This window comes from Pomacea canaliculata, linkage group LG7 (genome assembly GCF_003073045.1).
Source record: "Pomacea canaliculata isolate SZHN2017 linkage group LG7, ASM307304v1, whole genome shotgun sequence".
Classification (NCBI taxonomy): domain Eukaryota; kingdom Metazoa; phylum Mollusca; class Gastropoda; order Architaenioglossa; family Ampullariidae; genus Pomacea; species Pomacea canaliculata.
Genome location: NC_037596.1, coordinates 30153439 through 30169838, shown reverse-complemented (window position 1 = coordinate 30169838; position 16400 = coordinate 30153439). Strand labels below are relative to the sequence as shown.

Here is a 16400-nt window from a genome sequence, read left to right as displayed (position 1 = left end):
CATTGAAATAAATTAGCAAAATTCATTTTAACTGAAAATAGATATACATATCTATGACAAGGTGAAAGAAAAGTATGTGGATAAAAACCATTTAAAAAGTAAAATGAATTTTAACAAACATAGAATAAAGTTAATGAAGATCAGAGTGTGTAGGAGGCAGTAATAGCGGTCAACTTACTTTTTCTTAAAAAGAAAGTTACGTCCCTTCAATTAGTTGCTATAAAAATATGTTTACATTCAGCTCAATTTGTAACGAAAAAGAACTAAAAGAACTTATCACTCTATTCTACACAGTTACGGATTTTACATTTATAAATAAAAGTTCTTACACTCGCTGCAAATGAGGTTATACAAGCAGTCCATCGTAAAAGACGCCTCTTGCTGACACTCAAAAATACTTGTCTCATTCCCAAGGCAAAAGGAAAACATGGTCACTCCTGAGCTACTATATGAACTCTCCTCGCGTATTTCCCTCGAAGTCAACATTGCAGAATGCCTTTTCCTTAAAAAAAAAGGTAAAGGGTATTATTAATGGTCAATCAAAATGCTACAGGCGTACAGGTGTCAAGCATCCGTATCGTGCAATGTTAAATAAATGAATAGATCGTACGTCGTACGACAACAGTCTGCTTTCATAGTTTATTACTTATGTATGTTCTTCAGAACATAGCAAGTATATTAAATGTTTTCTCATTTTTCTCATTTTTCTAATTTTTTCTCATTTTTCAAGCGTTTTCTATAGCAAAGGATATGGATTTATTGCACAGAAAATAATAATTTCTAATGTCAGAATTTCTAATTAATGAACTGTTAAACAGAAGAGCTTCTCTCTCCAAATGAATCACTTCTACACCGTGGAATCCTTTAAACTTGCAGTGAAACATATCTTCCATGATCATTACTACTATTAAGACCACTCCATCTACTAACCGTTTTTCTTACTTCTTTGACGTTTAATGGCAAGTACGCCCTGCTTGTCTCCCTTAGACCTTTAGACTTTAGGTTTAATAATAAAAAGTGGGAATTTGAAGAACGGGCATCGCACTCTCGTCGTGTCGAGAAGTCACTTGCAGGTTCTCCGTTCCCTTTTTTTTTATTTTACAGAGTGGTGCGACACAAACACCGATGAATGCCATTGGTCATTCAGCAACCAATCAAGTAGCCAGCATCGACAAGAGACCGACCTCCCTACTGACGCCCCTTCCCGCCTGTAGTGGCGTGGTGGACAGGTGACTAACCTCACTCCCCGTCAACCTGGCTACAACCACCTCCTCGTCAAGTACAAGGCTTGCCTGTCGTCAATTAACCAAAATAATTGTCAAGACACGACTACCATTATCTGACTTGTAGTTTAAGTCAGAAAAGCACATCCCAATACCACATAAACTACTACAGCCACTTCTCCCTCTTCGTCCCATTTTCCAGCTACTAGCTTCTAGCAGACGATACAAAGTGTAACTTATGACGACCATATGCAAACAAAACCATGTGACTAAACCAATAATTTATAGTTTATTGACCGTTTTTCCATTGAATTATTGTTACATAAAATAATCTTTTAATAAGTAAGCTGTACAACTTGTACCGTCTAGCAAAGCTCTGAGCCGTTTAAATATCATCCGAGCAGTATTTTTCAATGGCAAGTACTTCTGTTACCTTTGTCTGTATTGCATAATGACTATATAGTATTAAGATTTCTTTATTTATAATATTTTTGTACAGTAAGAATGGTGGACGACATTAGCAAGGAATGAAAAAGTCGATGTCTTTATGTTTTGATCTAAGCCTCCACACATTCCCTTTTAATTCACAAACATGTAAATACATTATCAATACATTTTTATAGTCAAAGCACAAACACATAGAAGAACGAAGAGAAGAATATGCAGACAAATAAAAAACTGTGAGGAGGTCAAAGTTAGGTATCGGTACAAGGTATGCCTTGTCTAAATTTCCATCTTTTTTGTAAGCATAAGTCCTTTGGAAGCTCATTTTGTATATTAAACAGTATATTCGTCCTGTTTTTAAAATTTTGCCAAGCTAGAATGATCAAAAGCATTCTTTCTCTATAAATGGATTTTTAAAAGTTATCAATGTCGTCGACGTCGCTGTACTCGTGATCAGAGTCGTAGTCTTCCCGAGCAAGCTCAGCAGTGTTGACATACAGGTCCTCTGTAATATGGACACACAATAAGGTCAGAACGTAGTAACATCAACTTATTCTGAACAGAATAATGCAACCTTAATTACTATGTATATATGGTTTATTTGTTTGAACTATTTAATGTTCAGTTTCGGGTTCTTTCTTCTCCTCAGATTGTAGGATAACATGAATGCTGCCCTAATGACAATGAATATTTTGTCTACTCACCTTTCAACATATTAATTCTCTCTACTTACCTGTCACAATGTCTTTCTCTTGAGGCATATTCATTACTTCACTTCTAGCATTTTGGCCATAATAATTATTTGTTGCACCACTGGATTTCATGTCCTCCAAAGGCACTGTTGTTTCTAGAGCCTGCCTTGTATTAGCCTCTGCATGTCTGCTCAAACTTTTCTTAACTAGAAACAAAAAGAAAGCTTTCATTAGAGCACTTAAAGTCATCATTTGTTTCCGACTTGTAAGAAATTTGTAGGACCAGCAGCGATTTCCAAACCGAAATGCAAAGCAAGTTAGTTGATCTTAAATGCAGCTGCCAATGGAATGTCATTTCTTTAGTAGCAAGCTGTTTATTCTTGTGTCTTTCCATTGTCTGATCATACAGCTAGATAAAATAATGTATTAGAACCTACGATCCTTTATTAGTTCTTGATATTTACAGACAAGTAGCATGTTTAATAAGAAGGCAGATTATAAATAAGGTTGTACCTCTGCAATGCCTGGCTATACAGACTGTGACAATAATGACAACAACAAGCACAGCAACAGTCCCAACAGCTGCACCAATGATGACTTTTACGTTGACGCCACGGTCCTCTAATACAAACAAACAAACAAACACAGCATCGAACATATGCTTACCTGTTTATCTATATTTCTAAAAATACTATGAGTAGCATGGATAATATCTGAATAGTTGTTTTATTTACAACGCTAATTCTGCATCTAATCATAACACCTGCTACCTTCAAAAAATACTAATTAAATAATTTATTTCTTAAGTCAATGAATCTGCTCTTGTATCTCTGTTAACAGCTAACTATTTTGTAATTAACAAAAGTCAACTTTTGTAGCAAACAATCGCTTTTGATTAGTTTCCATTTTGTGTACTATTGTAATAGAGCAGCGTACAATAGCTTGCAGATGTATAAATACAACGCCTGCTACCAAGATTTTAGTAAACAATGTTAAGAAATCAAGCTAGCAAGTCAACAGTTATCAAACTAACACCATTTACAACATTTAATGTTAACCAATGCTTACCATTACTTCTGACTAAAAACATAACAGGCAGCTCTCCAAATTCATTGCTAAAAATAACTTTATAGAACCCTTCATCAGCGTTTGTCATGTTGATGGTGGTGATGTTGCAGATAACTGAGGCAGGAAAAGAGCTGTTCATCTCACAATTGACATAAATTTTATCCGAGACTGATGTCCCTTCGGTGCTGTCGTTAGTATATTGCCCGAGGTAGAGTATGTTTTTGACTTTCGGTGTTGGGTATGCTGTCAGTTGAAAACTGAAAAGGCCTTGGTTTACATCAGAAGTTAGAATTGCTGGTTCTCTTTCGCCATTGTTTATCCTAGGAGCACCTAAACACAAGGTCGATAACTATCATTAGTTCTTAGAATGAGCAACAAAACAACAAGAAACCCACACCTATCCAACATTTACACAGACACAAATATTTGACGAAAACAGATTGATGTATTTGACTACAATTGAATTTTTAATTTAACCAATATTTACACTTCAAATCTTACCTATTACAAAAGCAAATAACTTTGTCACAGGGAGACAACTCTTACTATATTATCCATAGAACGACTTGGTTGGCAAGTTATCCAGTGACTGATAGAAATTGTTATAGAAATTTATTAAATATTTTAGGTGTTAAAATATGTAGATAAGTATATTATTCACCTATGAATAATGATCACGTTTCTTATAACATTTATATGTTTTCATACTGTTTAAAATAAAGTATTATATAACAATATTGTAAAATGTAATGTTATATTTAGCCAGCAGTTCTTGCAGTAATACTTACACTCAACGTAAAGCCTAATGTTGCGACTTTCTTGTCCAACTCCGTTGTCCACCTCACACCTGTAGTCACCTGCCGCCTCGCAAGGTGCTGCAGTCAAGTCATATGTTACCTCTCCTCTTTGATCAGGACTTTGAACTGCACCTCTTGGCCTGCTGGCGACCTCTTGCTTGTTGTTGGAAACACTGACAATCGTCATGTGAGGTGATGGCCTCCCCTCAGCTTCACAGCGCATGCGCACGCTAGAGTTTTCAGCAACGGTCACAGCCGTTCTGGCTTCAGCGTTTATTTGGAAGTTTAATACGTGGGATCGGTCTAAAATTAGGAAAACAACAATAAATTAACTAGTTTAAAGAGCATTATTCAATAGCTTTTTTTATCAAAGAAGAAAACTAATCGTTATTTAAAAAATCATGTTTAGGTAATAACAAATATATACTAATAATGTGTTGGTTTGAAAGATTTATCCATATTTATGTACTGGACTTTATATTGAGAAAATAATAAACAATAGTGTTTTTAGCTCTAAAAGATATTTCCCTTCATATGTAAAGAAGGTATGAAAATTTTCTAGTGTTATTACGCAGTGACAAATATGTCTTAAAAAATTCTATTCCACTATTAGAAGCATAAATGAATATCTAAGAAGACAATAAGTGTGATGTATATAATGATTACAGAAAATGAGATTCACATTTTACAATGACTTCAAAACTGTATGTTGAACTTAGAGGCAGACGGCCATCACTGGACACTGACTCAGAAGACACAATACAGAAGTATAGACCATTGTGATCGGTCTTGTATGCAGAGGATATTTGTAACTGTCCGCTGACACTCTCAGCCTGTCCAGACCATCTTACAGAAGCAGGAGGAGGGTTGCTGTCAGCCTCACAGTAAAGAATGACTTGCTGGTATTGACTGACAACACAGCGACTTGGACTGGACTCCAGAGGTTCACACGTGTTCCCTTCCCATTTTATTCTAATCACAGGCCGATCTGAATTTCAAAACAACAAAACACATACAACGTTGATTATAAGTAATGATATTGTATTGTTTTGTTTTATATACTCGCTTCTGAGACGAGTACCGTCAGTTTCTTCTTCTTCCGCTCGCTGTAGTTGCACATTCATATCAAGAATATCTTTAACGCACCATAAATTGTGATTAATAATTTCTGTCATTTCTATCCTGTATCATAATTTTTTTCATGATTTTTTGCAAACTAACATTTATATATTCTATGATGACAGTTAGGTATTAAGGTTCCTGGGTGGAAATAAAAACATCCAAGTAAAGTATGTCTTTGCAATCTTACAATATACATCCATTGCCAATGTGTCACTCGTAGCAATTTGAGTTCTCGGAGGCTGTCCATAGCTGGCCATACACCTCACTCTGCCTCCATTGTGTGATCTGGTCAGGTTGTCAAAGATGAGGTATTCACCAGAAGGACGGCCACCTGCAGTCTCTGGCCAAGAGAAGTTCAGATGTGACAGACCTCGCTGTGAGGAGACGCATTTCAGTGTAACATTGGTTCCCTCCATCAGTGGGTAGGCAGTGCTGGTAGAGCTTGTCTCCACAACGATGAAAAGAGAGGAGCTTGCTGAAATAAAGACAACGCAGTGTGATGTGATACCTATAGAGCAGGATTTTTACTTTCGCCGAAGACATGCTTTTTATTAATTCACAAATAGACAGCGGTACTTCTACAATATGCATAACAATACATTGAGGCATATAGGGTTGTCTCCTTTAATAATTATATGGCTATGACACTCTCAGATACTCATGTTCACAGATATAAAAATCAACGATAATCACGAGAGAGAGTGATCCCGTAAAAAGAAAGCAAAATGCTTTTCTCTGTTATTTTTTTTAATTTAATTTTTTTCTTTCTTTTATATTTACGTTATGCGATTATTAGAGAAGTAATTATAAACAAAAATTACAGTCACTGCAGATTACTCCAAGCTCAGATGAAGAGCAGGTATCACTGAAGCCAGTAAATGTCTGGAAACAGTCCAGTATGTTGGACTCCATGCCCGTGCACACAATACCAGCGACAAGGAAACGTCCTGTCCTCGGTCCAAAGGATGATGGCTCCACAGCAGTTGCTGCTTTTCTAAATATAACAGAGAGGACAAATGCAACTAAATTTTTTGATTTGTATGAATAATGATGATGGTACAATAATTTTCTTTGCGAGACTCTGTTCCTCACATTTAAAAATAAACATTTCATATTCATTACCTACTCTTTTTCGGTGACACCGATATGGTAAAAGCATAAACATTGAGTTATGACCTCACAATCTCGCCACTATTTTGGGTGCACATGAGGTGGAAGTCAGCACAGAGAAGAGTATAGTATTTGTAAACACCATCAAGCATGGAAAGACGCACAGTTTATGGCTGGAGAAAGTTTAGAGCTTCAGGTATCAAGATGCCATGTTCTGGAAGGACCGTGGATGCGAGGAGGATGTTCGTCTTAGTATCCAACTACCACCAATAACCAGTCTGAGTAAATTATGGGATAACACATGAATATGCCTTATGTCAAGCGCTTGTGTTCCTAAAGCTGTATGGATGTTAAAAGGGGACCTAACTCACTAAACATGGAGAAATGGATGCAAATGCTTCAGAAGAGTGTCTTGATGCACAAGATAGGTGGCGGATTAAGGTAGTGATGATAATGTTGATTTATTGAATTTTATACCAATTACTTTTAACTTTTGTCTTTACTTTTTGTTAATTTTTTCTTTGTTTTTCTCTTAAATTCTTCATATTTTTTAAACCATATTCTTTATATCACATTTTCTCAAGCATTAATTTTTCTACTCTTCCCCGAAACACACATACATGCTCGCGCGTTCACACAAACACACACACAAACACAACATTCCTTACTCGATGGTTTGCTCATTTACTCACTGACATAAATCTCACTTACGAGGGAAAATTCATCTGTCTGCAAAGGACTTTTGCAAGGCTACTGCTGAAGGTACCGACACAAGGAGTAGTCCATGCAGCCCCAAATAATATTTCCACACGACCTATATCCTGTCTTGTGCGCCGAGTACCCGCTAGACGAAGTTGACTGGAAACTGGGGAAATAAATTTAAAAACCTTACAATCCATAGCTGGGTGCCACTTGTAGCCTTTTTCTTGTACTGGGTAAAACTACAATAACCATCTCCTAGTCCTGTTTTGTTTTTCACTTAAATTTCTTAATATGATAGTACTGTGTAGCATAATACACAAGCTGGGTTTTTAGACGATGTGAAAGCAGTGATACTAGATAAATAACTGTACATACTGCGTGGCATGCTGTGAATAAAAATAAATCAGTCCTCACGGACAGTGCAGACGACACCGACATCTTTTCTATGGTTACAGTTGTGGTTATTGTACCCTTGGTGGGTACACTGTGCCAAACTAGTTTCTGTACCCGTACACGCCAAGTCGTCCAGCAAAATGTTTCCTGAACCTGCCCCGTACATCTCAGAGCCCACAAATAGTGCTTCGGGACTAAAAAAAATAGTTCAGTGGTAAAATCTTTTACGAAAGTGCAGAAGACAAAGTACACACAGAGATGACTGAACTAGACACAACTAAAAACAACTGCCAAATGGGAGAAAATAAGGATGTGACTAAGCAGTAAAATAAACCTGTTTATGTCGGATACTTTCAATACTTTGTTACAATCCACAACGTTCTTGCAATTACACAGTTATCATTCCCCTTGTTGACACACAACAATGCAAACGTATAAATAGAAATCAAATTATGTGTCAAGACCATTGATCAAATATTATTTTGTTTACAAACTTTGGTTTCAATATCCGAATGAGCGGTTTCATTAACAGTCTCGTGAATTTAGAGAGTATTTAACTTAGCAAAATGTTATGATGGCGGTACTACAAAGGTATACAACAACAAATTACAAACCTGTCAAATCCCAGCATCCTACAGGCCACCCGAGCGTCGTTTTTATCAAAGTCATCGTCACACACTGTATTCCATCGCCCGTCGTACAACACCTCCAGGCGTCCCGCCCACCACGTCCCGTTAGCCAAACGCGCTGTCAGCTGGACTGCTGATTGTTATAAAAATATATTTGGCAATTGTTTACTAAACCTTCATCATTACGTCTTTTGGAATATACTCACAGTGTAAATATTTATTTGCCTTCAGGTAAAATAACACTTTCTTGTTATCCCCGAAGGCAGCTGGGGACAGCTCGAAATAATATCACTTGTTACCGCAGCAGATTTTTAATTCTCATACTTACATCATTCGACACCTGCATTCCTTTTCACCTAATAACATCCAGAAATCGCAGGGTTAAAACAACAAAGGATACAGGTACACAGAATGATTGGACAAATGGAAGATGGAAGAAGTCTTCTGACAGGACATGCCTGACATAATGAAGGATTTAGCCACTTTCAGAAGTGTTTGCCTGTTATACAGGATCTGAAGATCCCTAAAAGCTGTGTGATTTGAACTCATTACCTGAATATTTGGTGAATGTTATGTTTTCGCTGTTTTTCGACCTTCACTTTCACACAGCGCACACTCTTCTACGAGTTTTTATATGACAGGCTTTAAAACGGAATAAATATCTCTTGTCAATGGGTCAGTATTATAAAGTACATCTGGTTACTATATTTAAATGTTTTCCTCTAATTTAACTACATTTATGCATTATGTGATGACAATTAGGTATCATATGTTCCTACTTTAAACAAATTCCAATTTAAGTATGTCTTTACATTCTTACAATAAACATCCATTGCCAGTGTGTCACTGGTCACAATTTGCATTCTCGGAGGCTGTCCATAGCTGGCCATACACCTCACTCTGCCTCCATTGTGTGATCTGGTCAGGTTGTCAAAGATGAGGTATTCACCAGAAGGACGGCCACCTGCAGTCTCTGGCCAAGAGAAGTTCAGATGTGACAGACCTCGCTGTGAGGAGACACATTTCAGTGTAACTTTGGTTCCCTCCATCAGTGGGTAGGCAGGGCTGGTAGAGCTTGTCTCCACAACGATGAACAGAGAGGAGCTTACTGAAATAAACGACACACAGCGCAGAGTGCTGTGATACCTGTGGGGTATTTTCTTTTATTTTTCATTTCACCAAAGACTTACTTTTCTCATTAAAAATTACATAACAGTACTTATTCATTATGCATAAAAATACTTAGAGACATCTATTATTGTCTCCTTTGGCTATGACACTACGATACTCATACAAGCCATATTTATCAACATAAAATAAACGAGAATCAAAACGGAAACGATCCTGAAAAAGGATAGCAACATCCTTTCTCTCTACTATTTTTCTCTTTTTTTGCATTGTTTGTATTTTTTACTCAACATAATTAACAGGAAATCTAATTATAATAAATTTACAATCACTGCAGATTACTCCAAGCTCAGGTGAAGAGCAGGTATCACTGAAACCAGTAAATGTCTGGATACAGTCCAGTATGTTGGACTCCATGCCCCTGCACACAATACCAGCGACAAGGAATCGTCCTGTCCTCGGTCCAAAGGATGATGACTCCACAGCAGTTGCTGCTTTTCTGAATATAACAGATATAGCGAAGGCCAGTAACGCTGGATTAATAATTTCATGTGCAGGACACTTTTTTCAACTATTCAAAGCTTACTTTTTTCGGTGTCATTAATCTGATGACAGGCAGCTAGAATGAGTTATAAGACCTCACAAACAAGCTTGACACTAGCTTGGGTGCACAGAGAGTGAAAGTCAGCACGGAGAATAGTATAGACATTGTGAACATCAAACATGGCTACAGGAAGTGTAGACCTTCAAGTATCTTGGTGATATTTTCTCGAAGGCCGCGAACTGTGCAGAAAAGTTTTGTCTTTTGATCTCAACGGTATAAGTGGTAAAACTAAGTAGAGTATAGGACAGTAGTCACATATTTTGTGTCTCGTATTTCACACTGTACTCGTCGTGAAAGCTGCATGGATGTGAAAAAGGAATTTTGCTAACCAGGATGGTAGACGATTCCAAATAGTAAAGAAGATTGTCTCCAGACCTCTTACAAGAAACACAAAACAAACGAGTTCATACTTAACGCAGGCAGTTTTCTAGGGGGTTCCTAGAAACCTTTGGTCGCCAGGGTCAAAGAAAATAACTAGCTTAGATTGACCGTGTTGCTGAATATACCTTAGCGAAGGCAGTCTTCTCGGAGAATAACAAAGGTGGACGACACCAAGGCAACCAAGAAAATACCTCTGGACAATGTAAAGGAGTGGACGAGTGGGCCAGTGAGAGACCATCTAACGGATGAACAAGATAATCGCGGATAAAGGAGATGATGATGATGATGATGATGATGATGATGATGAGGAGGAGGAGGAGGAGGAGGAGGAGGAATCGAAGGAGATGGAGGAGAAATGATAGGAATATTCAATAGTACACTGATTATTTTTCATTTTTGTTTTTTTTTACCTTGTTTATTCTCCCTTTATTTTTATCACTTTCTGTAACCACACTGTTTTCATTACACTTTTATTTTTACACGTTAATCATAACACACACACACACACACACACAACACACACACACACACACACACACACACACACACACACACACACACACACAGTTTCATTACTAAATCGTTCGATCATTTACTCACTGACAGAAATTTAACTTACGAGGGATAATTCATCTGCCTGCACAGGACCTTTGCAAGGCTGCTGCTCAAACCACTAACACAAGGAGCGGTCCATTCAGCCCCAAATAACATTTCAACACGACCCATATCCCATCTTGTGCGCCGAGTACCCGCTAGACGAAGTTGATTAGATACTGTTGAAATAAATTTAAAAGCTTTATTATAACCAGGTGTCATCTGCAGGCCTGTTTTCTAGTACTTGCTAAAAGTACAATAAACCTGGCTTGAAGATAATGAGCTTACGTGTTTTTGCATGATTATGAGAAAAATCTTTATCTTTCAATTCAACATTATTTAGACCATCCATTCTGTAAAAGTGAAACTTTATGTGAGGCGGACTTAAAGAGCTCAGGTTATGTATTCCTCTGTGGTCAAGCAAAATCTTATTCATGATATCAAACTCTAATTGCGCTATTTTAAATCAATAGTTAACCCTTTATTTTTGTACTTACTAAAAGCTTGGTTAGCCTGACTTGCAAATCACACGTTTATGTATTTACCTAATTCTGTTAAAATTTGTATCATTTAATTCTACATCATTTGTGTCACCCTTGATGCAAAGCAACACAGTCTCTTAACTTTGGAAGTGACAAAGCATAAAGCATGGGTGTTGTTAGAATAGTGAGTTAAATAGTGTGTCAGATAGACTAATAGAAATCAAATTATGTGTTCTTCAATGACCAAATAAAATCTTATTTACGATTGGAAACGCGAATATAGCAATGCTTTTTCTTAATAATCTGTTAATCCTTTATTGTTGTATTTTACTTAATTTGCTTTCACAACGACACTAACCACCGTAGTGTGTAGTAGTCTACAAAACTGTCTTGCTAAAAAATGTGCGTAGCATGCATTAATAAAACAAAAACAGTTCTTACAAACATTGCAGACGACACCAACATCTTCTGAGTGCCCACAGTTGTGAGAATAGTACCCACTGTGGCCACACTGTGCCAGACTGGTTTCTGTACCCCTACACGCCAGGTCGTCGAGTGAAATGTTTCCTGAACCTGCTCCAAATACCGGAGATTGCACAGCTAATACTTCGGGACTGAAAACAAAATGTTGCACGTGAGATTTATCACACATGTGGAGAATATTAAGCACACATACAAACTGGACAAAATATTAAATAAAACTAAACAGTAGACAACGAAGGTTACGAATGATGAGTAAAGACTCGTTTCTATAGCGTAAATTTTAAGTTAAAAGGCTTTTATGAAGCAGTGACAATGGTGTTTTCCTAAATCAAACCCCAATAAAACAGTTTAACACAAAAGAATCAAACAAAAGTAAGTTATATGTCAAGATCGTTGTTCAAATGTTCTGGGGTTTGCTAACTTAGGTTGTCTCAGAGAGAGAGAGAGAGAGAAAACAAGACAATCGTTTACAAATTATCTAGAAAACACAAAAAATGTGATTGAAATAATGCAAATACATTAAAACAATAAATTACAAACCTGTAAAATCCCAGCATCCTACAGGCCACCCGAGCGTCGTTTTCATCAAATCCATCGTCACACACTGTACCCCATTGCCCGTTGTACAACACCTCCAGGCGTCCTGCCGTCGATGTCCCGTTAGCCAAACGCGCCGTCAACTGACCCCCTGATCATTTTAAAAAAGTCGAGCTTTAACTCTTTGAATTAAGTACTACTTCTTGTATATGTATATACTTGGAAACTCCATACACTCTTCTATTTGCAGATACTCCCAGTCTCAAATTTGTTTTACTAGTTTATAAACTGTACTAGCATCATTAACCCTTACTGTGTACAAAAGTGATTGGCTTGGGGTAGGACCGTTAACATATTTATGATAGATTAAAACGATTTCCTTGTCCATTTAGTGAGATTTTGTTGATATTTTTGTTTTGAAAAACTGGCTCTTCAGATGTAGGGCGTGTGCGCGTACGTGCGTGTGTCTAGGAGCGTTCATGTATGTCAAATATGTGTGCGTGCGTGTATATTTCTGTTGCGTACGCACGTGTGTGTGTTTGTGTGTGCTCGCTTGCGGAAACAGCGAGTTCACACTAAGCTCTTGATACTAATCTCGTCACTTCCGGTTTTAGTTCTCGTTTTAATATTTGGACGCTAGGCTGTGTCGAAGTCGTGCGAAATATACTTCTCAAAACAATAGAAAGTGTTGAGTGGTATAGACACATACAGGACGAGAAGTGGTTGACTACAACTGTACAAATTTTCACTTCCAGCAAAACACTTCCTGCAACATTGTCCTTTAAGTGCGATTTTATACACATCGAACATTTACAACGCCAACGCTCATCTGTCTTGGTTTGTGAGTTTGTATGTATTTATGCATATGTATTTTTGTGTGTATCTACTTATTCATGTCTGATTAAGTGTTTATTTATTGTACATGTCCTTCCTGCATCAATATGCATCCATCTAGAAGCACAGGGAACAACAGTAACAATAAGACGGCACGTGTGCTAGCATTTTATGCACCTTATTTAGCATATGAAACTTAGTTAACATTATTTTTCAGCAGAATCTCATTTCTTATAATGACTTTGACAAACTATTATCGCAAGGATATTCCCATTGTGTAGACCTTCCTTTCATATTTTCGGTTGAAAAAAAGTACATCTATAAACATTTTACATGATTTAAATTACTCAGTAGTGTCATTTTAGTATTATATCCTCTTTTTCTGCTCTCTTCTTAGAGTCAAAGGTCATGACTATGTTAAAGTATAGTGGAGATAATACTAACTATTGCTAAGGTTTAGTGTCTTGTTTATTCATATGGCCGATATTCCAAAGAAAGTATTTCATTCCTAAGAAAGAAAGAAAAAATATAAAGAAGAACAATATCTACGAACACGATATGCTGAGTGTCTAATAATAATGATGATTAGATGGCACCAAATATCTCCTTAGACCGCTTTACATATATCATTCGTAGACTAAACTTTTAACCCATACTGGCATTTAACCGACACGCTCACTTCTACAAAATACACTCACATACACAAAGTAACTAAAGTACAGACAAGTTATACACACTCAGGGTCAGGACAGGGTCACAGTGAAGTGAACATGTTCTAAGAGGTGGTTAAGCCAAGTAAGTCAAAGTGAAAAGTTTGTAGGCCAAAGGTTCACGACTAGGAGCGGGGAAGAGAATGTATAACAGGTGAAATGGGTTTACACCTAGACAGTTTGCAGATGATTCTAGAAGCATTATTCTGGATCTTTTGAAATTTGTCAGGAAGATACTTGAGAAATTCAGCTTAAAGGGACTTATTGCATCCTTGATAGCACAAAATCACAGATTAGAGTTTTAGCTGCATCAGTGTCACGTGAGATAGTGACCAATGGTACTGATCCTTCGAAGTTCAAGCTAATCAATGTCTCTGACATGAACAATATGTTGATATAAAGCTAATCACTAATGACACCAATACTGATATTAATTTAAACACACACACACTAAAAGGAACACCATGGAGAAGCATTTTTAACTTACCCGACGGTGGAATCATTACAAAACATATGAGACAATATGCGATGAGCCTGTACATGATGACATCTGACAAATATTCCCTGCTTAGCGGAAGACAGCAGGACGTGGATTGTTCACTCGAGCTCATGGGTGCTGAGAGAGAAACCCGGCAAGGACTTCGAATGGTCCAATCAGAAGCAACTGTTTCCAAGTACACTCACAGCTGTAATGTGTGTAGAGTGTTTCAAATGAAATTGGGCGTTTTCATATCCGATAACTCTATATGTCTGGCTGTCTTGCTATCTTCCCATGTCCATGTTAATTTGGTTTTTTTTTTTTACGTATGTGTGTTTGCAAGTATTTATGTGTATTTATGAACACATTGCTACCAGTCCATGTGCAGTAAATGTATGAGTTTCTATGGCAGCATAACAATTTATATTAAATGAATCATTATAATGATGTAAAGCTTGTTGGACAAGCAAGGAAGGTCTATTACAGGACAGACACGTACGCTTATCCTTGGCTGCTGGCATCATGTATGGGCAATTTTAGAGAATTCTTTAATGATGTGAGACGAGATCATTCTGGAAGTGAGTGGTCTACTATCAGCTTGGGATGAAGGTGTAACGTTCTTTGACTATGTAACATTGAGGAGTGTTTAAGTGTTACTTGCAGGGGGTTCGTGGACATATATATTCTTGATCACGCCCGCTCGACACTACTTTCCTTCTAAAAAATGTGATGACCAGCGATTAACACAATTAAAACAGAATTGTAAAAAACTAAAGGCGGGTGATGATGATAATAAATGTTCTACGGCAGTGTCCAGGCTGTGAAGGACTGGACTCTTCTGGGATCTTTCTGGCGACGATCTGAACCACCAGGTTGGTGTAGCACGTGACATTTATCTTAATACTAATGAGCAGTGGTGTTGAAACTTGAGTGTCAAAAGTCAAACCGATGTGTCTGTGGCCAGAAATGCTGAGTAACACGTCTTCAAGATAGTTCTTGGGATGACTGAAGTGATAACTGAGCTAATAATTGCTGTGCCAGTATTTGAACAAGTCCTTGTCACATCGCCGAGCAGACGATTACATACTACATACTAAGCAGACAGCTGATCCGATGGTGTTGGATCTGGTAAACGATAGCGGATTGTTAAAGATGATTATAGATCGCTAAGAAGATCGCTGAATAAACCTCTGGAGAGACAGCTGGATAAATCGGTGGATGCTTAGCTGTATTGTTAACTTGATGATTAGCTAGATGACTACACCTCCGCAGCTTCATTTGCAGGGTAAGGAATGGAGAGTAACACGAACAGTGACTCCCCACATGTTCCTCTCCCTTAGGAATACCTTTATATAGAATATTACCGTTTATTACAGTTATTGAACGTTAACGGCTAGAGTCAGTGCTCATACTTGCTGGCTAAACAATACTCACCCCTACTCACACATCCGCACACACACACACACTTTGTCTCATGGTTAATACCGCTAGCGTGTACGCCTGTGTGCTTTCAACCCTCCTCTCTTAATGTCGGTGTTTCCTGTATATATTGTACATATTGTTGCATCCATGCCGACCGACTACACTGACTGTATTATCCAAGTCGTGTTTATTATTTTGTGTAAAGCATTGCAGCCTTTTCAACACACGCAGTGTGTATGTGTGTTGTGACCTAATTATAAATTAGTAGAGACAATTGCCAATTTCTATAATTGGAAAGATGCACAGAAGAATTTCAATGACTTGTGAATTACTTCTCCAGCCTTTTCCATTCCCTCAACAATCAACATAAAGTATGTCTTCTGACAGTGACACTATAAATCGTAAGATTGACCTAGATTTGTTACACTAGAAGGAGAAGTAAGAACTGCAATTCAGTAATGATAAATTTCGTCCCTTTTTCTGAGTAAACACAGGTTACTTACTTTCAATAACTTAACCCTTGGAAGGAAATAAATTAACATTCTAAATGGAAGATTGTGTGCAGAA

The 16400-nt window shown here is 37.4% G+C and overlaps 1 protein-coding gene across 1 annotated transcript; it reads right to left on the bottom strand.

The window, feature by feature from the left end:
• Positions 1 to 1315: 1315 nt before the first annotated feature.
• On the bottom strand, positions 1316 to 14686 carry LOC112569285 (deleted in malignant brain tumors 1 protein-like). The gene is made up of 17 exons (XM_025247027.1): positions 14421 to 14686; positions 12393 to 12540; positions 11811 to 11983; positions 10913 to 11066; positions 9635 to 9807; positions 9001 to 9288; positions 8166 to 8313; positions 7573 to 7745; positions 7168 to 7321; positions 6168 to 6340; positions 5534 to 5821; positions 4907 to 5212; positions 4216 to 4527; positions 3428 to 3757; positions 2873 to 2980; positions 2401 to 2565; positions 1316 to 2172 (listed from the first exon to the last, which is right to left on the bottom strand). The coding sequence occupies exons 1-17, from the start codon at positions 14542 to 14544 to the stop codon at positions 2081 to 2083; spliced, it is 3309 nt and encodes a 1102-aa protein (XP_025102812.1). The 5' UTR covers positions 14545 to 14686; the 3' UTR covers positions 1316 to 2080.
• Positions 14687 to 16400: the final 1714 nt, after the last annotated feature.

Coding starts and splice junctions, on each gene's coding strand:
- LOC112569285 (XM_025247027.1), bottom strand. CDS start 14,544: ATGAGCTCGAGTGAACAATCCACGTCCTGCTGTCTTCCGCTAAGCAGG. Junction 12,541..14,420: donor TGTAATGATTCCACCGTCGG/GTAAGTTAAAAA, acceptor TAAAATGATCAG/GGGGTCAGTTGACGGCGCGT. Junction 11,067..11,810: donor TGGTGTCGTCTGCAATGTTT/GTAAGAACTGTT, acceptor TTATTTCAACAG/TATCTAATCAACTTCGTCTA.